The 4,915-nt window shown below is 42.0% G+C and overlaps 1 protein-coding gene across 1 annotated transcript; it reads left to right on the top strand.

Moving 5' to 3' along the window:
* Positions 1-432: 432 nt before the first annotated feature.
* On the top strand, positions 433-4,240 carry CSUI_007823 (uncharacterized protein; the record flags this gene model as incomplete). Its single annotated transcript, XM_068067966.1, has 4 exons — positions 433-627; positions 1,303-1,696; positions 2,781-2,911; positions 4,138-4,240. Coding segments are annotated over exons 1-4 (810 nt in total), but the record flags the coding sequence as incomplete, so codon positions are not given.
* Positions 4,241-4,915: the final 675 nt, after the last annotated feature.

Below are 4,915 nucleotides of genomic sequence, written 5' to 3'. Positions count from 1 at the left end.
CTTCTTCTTTTTCTTCCTCTTGTGTCTCTCCCCTTTATGTCAAGACTCTTTTGTAGAGTGAAGGATGAAGAAGAAGCTAATGAAGATGAAAGAAAACGTCAGAAAAGCATTCATCCATCCCCCAAGCCACACCGTTCTCTTGATCCTCCCCACTCCCTGTGTATCCTTCACCGATGTATCTCTCCTGAGTCCATCTTCACTCTCCCTCTCTATCCAAGAAAGAAAAGAAAAAGAAAGAAAGAAAGGTCTCGTGGTATCTTGATTCTCAGGCTCTTCTTCATCTTTCCTCCCGTTTTGGATGGCTCATATGAATCTCATCTACATCTGTGTATGTACACCCGAAATCTGTAGATCATGTATCTGACGTTGCCTATCTCTTCTCTTTCGGTTTGTCTGTGTTTCGACTGTATATACACCGGAATCACGTTAGGTCTTAGCCTTTGGGATGAAGGCTGTGAACCACCTAAAATTCTCTCTTCTTCTCGGCGCCTTTGAAAGATCTCTTCGCAAACAGCTTCTTGATCAACATGAAGCTCTTCTCTTGCATCATAAAAAGCAGCCTAAATCTTCTTCTTCTTCTTGTTCTTCACCTGGTATCTGTCCTCCTACTCCCGACATTCTCACCGGGTAAGGAGAGGTAGAAAGACTAAAGATAGATACATAGATTACAGATATCTCCAGACTGAAGAGAGATAGACACATCAAACATAGAGAGACAGATAGACCAAAGAAAGATACAGCAAGGATAGATAGATTGAAGATACATCTTTTCATTCTTCTTCGATCCTTCCTCATGTCTTGGAGACACTTCACTCACTTTCTTTCGATTGTCCTGAATGGAGAAGAGAAGTTCCGCTAGAGATCTTTCTTTCTCCTTGTTCATAGGAACGATATAGACCAACGCTCACTTACCAGGCTTCTCTCTCGTCTACAGAGAAAGAGATAGAAAGAAAAAATGAAAGAGACTATTATGTTGTCTGTGTGTGGGGGGGTATCTCTTCTAGGGGTGCAGAAAGGAGAGAGGGGTGTTGAGAGATATACTGCCCATGTTCGAAAGGCTCCGGTGGTTCTTCTCTCCGCTTCACCTTGCACAAGAGAAAAAGAAGAAGAAGGAGAATGCGTACTCTGCAGATAGATTAAAGAAAGATAGATCAAAGCAAGATAGATCAAGGAAAGATGAATTAAAGATAGGTAGGGAGATCAACGATATATGGATAGATAGGCCTTTTAGATGATCGTTCTGTTGGTGCTGGACGCACTGGATTAGCTCTCTGTATGTCATTTTATCCTTTTCTTGTGTAGGCCATGGATTTGTTCTTCAGTCGAGAGGAAGTGTCCCTCTTTTAGATCAGCTGTCTCGTCTCTTCTCATGCAAGCGGCTGGCGGGAGATCTGAGCGAAGGCGATATGAAGGAAGAAGTGTCGGCAATGAACGACGACAGAAAACGTCTTCTTCTGTTTCTCCGTTGTCTCCTTCTTTAGATGGAGACAACTCCTCATCTACCATGCCGAAGAAGAAAGGAAAGGAAGAGAGCATTACTACACATGATCACGATGGACCTCTTGAAGGTTCTTCGTCTTCTTCTCCTTCGTTTCCTTTCATCTTTGGTGGGCGTACACCCCAAGAGAAGAAAGAAAGACAGGCACAAGCTCTTAAGTTTGCAGATATCTTATCCCAGTCCTCTCAAGAGCGTCAGGTACGTTCACACAAAGACGGAGAAGAAAGAAGAAAAGAAAGGACAAGAAGATAAAACTACCAGCATGATCAAATGAAAGAAGAGACTGAGACAATCTTTCTCTTAACTCTTTCTCTTCTTCTTCATTCCTTCATTCATTCCTGAGATCGAGCGCCCAAATGCCTTCCACCTTAAGAGAGGAGTCACATATAGAGAGGTAGATGGATGTATAGAGACATAAAGAACGAAAGAGAGAGAGAGAAGGGAGACTGCCTAGCGCTCAAGTCGCATCTAGATCAGTGACAGAGTGCATGCAATGTGATGAGAACAAGGTACATGTAGAGGCGCCTATGTGGACTTCTTGTCAGTCAAGCAAATGCGGATGTGTTTGAAGAAAGAGAAAGAAAGAAAAAACACAGGGGAGACACTTGGGGAGGTGTTGAGGTGGGGAGTCTACATAGAGGGGGATAGAGGGGGAGAAGAGATGATAATAGTGAAGACGAAGAGATTGACAAGGAGGAGAATGATCTGAAGTGCCATGCCTAGGGCTATTCGAGTGTACATCGATGGCATATATGGACGCAGGGTGGGTCTCAGGCAACATCTTGAAACGCCAAGCAGATGGTGGTCTCTCAGCGTTTCTTCTCTACCCAAGATTCTCTAGAACGATATCGATGCCATCCTAGTACTGGAGGACGTGTCTACTACCTCCTCAGCCATATACTTCTGTATCAATCCATGTGGATAGGTGCACGTGTATATCCATGTCTAGTCTGTCTATCTTTAATCTGTTTACGGCCCCATGTCTACTTTGCTTGAAAAGAATTTGTATGGATCCTCATTGGCTACGGATCTGTTAGGAGGCGCAGAATGGAGAGCTTTCCGGTCAATGAGACTGAGATAATGTCTCTTTTTCCTGGTCTCTTTTCTCTCTTTCTTTGATGTGGAGAATCCTTTTCACCATCTATTCTATTTCTCTTCACAAGAAACACGAGAGCAGCTGACTAATGATCATCTCTTCATGGCTGTTTTGCCTTGACAACATTGCTGAGGTGTATGTACACCTGCGTCACCATGTGTATATGTGTGGGTGCATGCTGTTCAGCCTTTTCCAGCATGGAAGGGATTGCTCGAATTTCTCTCCTCTCACGTCTCTCCCTTTCATTTATCATGGCGAGAATCTAAACCCCCTTCTCAGAAATCTTCTTCTTCTTTTTCTTCTGATCAACTTGCAAAGTCAGTGCAGGGGACCAACAGAAAAGAGAAAGGAGGAGGAGGAGGAGAAGAAGAATTAGATAGTGGAAAGATAAAAGGGCATTCGTGGAACTCCATGTATCTGCCGTATTCTCCTCCCATATTCAGTCTCTCTCTCTCACTCGATCTACATATATATATATATATATGTTTCTCTCTCTTGCCTTCTCTCTCGCTCTCTCTCTCTCTATGTATATATATCTTTGTGTGCCGCGTATATACATATCCATTTGTATATGTGTTGATATAGGTTTTCTTATACTGTGGTAGAAGAGAAGTTGAAATGTGCCAACTGCTAGAGATGTCTTGTCTGAAGTGGATGGACAGGGAGAAGAAGTCGTGAGACATAGGCATAGAAAGACAGGGGAGGCGGAAGAGCGTGAAAATATAGAGATGGAGGAAGAAGAAGTTAAGGAGTCTCTATGAATGTAGAGGATGCCGTCCACTTAGGGGAACGTGTAGAACCTTTATCGCATGCACAGGATTGAAGTGTCTGTACATACACCCTGTTATCTTCTCTCTCGCCTTGGTGTGTGTCTCTGAGGTGGCTAATGCCTATCTACTTGTATACCTATCTATCTATCTTTAATATATCTGTCTTCGGTCTGTCTATATGTCTCTAATCTCTCTCACTCTATCTATCTATCTATTGATAGTCTATCTATCTCTCTATCTATAGTCTATCTATTTATGTACCTCGATGGATGTCTTTAGATTTCTGCGAAGCGGGGAAGACGGAAAGATGTTGAGTGAGGAGAAAGAAGAAGAAGAAGAGATAGGAGAAGTCGTTGAGTGTATAGACAGCAGAAGAGGATTCTTCTCTTCTCTTCTTTTTTCTCTTGTCGTGATGAGAATTCAGTTCAAAGTGTGTTCTTTCATCTTCCTTCTTCTTCGTCTTTTCGTTGTATCTCTTATTTCTTCATCCTTCTTTCTTTTCTTTCATGCCCCTTCTCTTGCCTCCTGGCCCGCTTTTCTTGACTCCTTCTTTCTTTTCTTCCTTTCTCTTCTTTTTCTTCATGAACTCATTCTCTCAGGCATTCATCCAGATCTCTACATAACTCTCTCTATCATCTCTCTCTTCATTCAAGAGACATATCTCTCTTTCTCTTCTCTATGGTCTCTTCCCCCCTCTTGTCCTATTCCTCCCATCTTCTTCTCTTTCTTTCTTTCTTTCTTTCTTTCTCTTCCTTTCGTCTTGTGTGCTGCAGTACAGCGTTTGATCTATTGCAGTTAGCAAGTGAATATGAGGAGAGTAAAATTGCCGCCAGCGAATCTCATGGCGCAATCGCTCATTATCGCACTGGTCAGCTTGTAAGTCTTTGCCAGACGCATGCATCTCCCCCACATCCTAACACTCCCTTCTTCTCCACATATCTCTCTATCTATCTATCTATATAAAGATAGATAGATAGAGAGATATGCCCGCAGGTGTAGTGTGGCTGAAGGTATACATGTATGTGTATGCATATATATATATATATATATATATGCATGTGTATGTGGCTGTGTATCTAGATATGTATATATGTATATGTATGTCTATAGGTATATATGTGTGTGTTTGTGTGTATGTATTAGGTCGTGTCTTTCTATGTCTTCGATGTATGTGTAATGTATGGATGACTGTAAAGAAGTAGAGGAACAGGGGTGGTCGTAATGGTAGTGATGCTTACGAGACGGAGGAGAAAAAGAAGAAGACCTCCTGCCGGCCCTGCTTCTAATGATACTGTGCTTGTAGTTGACTGAAGTAACACACATAACAAGAATGCAAACAGGATGAAAAAGAAAGAAAAGAAAAAGAAAAGAAAAAGAAAAAGAAGAAAAGGGCTCTTGGTTATGCTGGTCGTACTGCTGTTAGACTTTCTCCACACTTTTACCACCTTTCAGACATATCTCTTCCTCTTTCTTCCATTTCTTCTTTCCTTTCTTTCTTTCTTTTCTTTTCTTTTCTTTATTTTGTTTCTCTCTTCAGTGGCTTGAGTTTTT

The sequence above is a fragment of the Cystoisospora suis genome (genome assembly GCF_002600585.1).
Source record: "Cystoisospora suis strain Wien I chromosome Unknown contig_4210, whole genome shotgun sequence".
Taxonomy (NCBI): domain Eukaryota; phylum Apicomplexa; class Conoidasida; order Eucoccidiorida; family Sarcocystidae; genus Cystoisospora; species Cystoisospora suis.
This window is presented reverse-complemented; position numbering and strand designations above follow the sequence as displayed.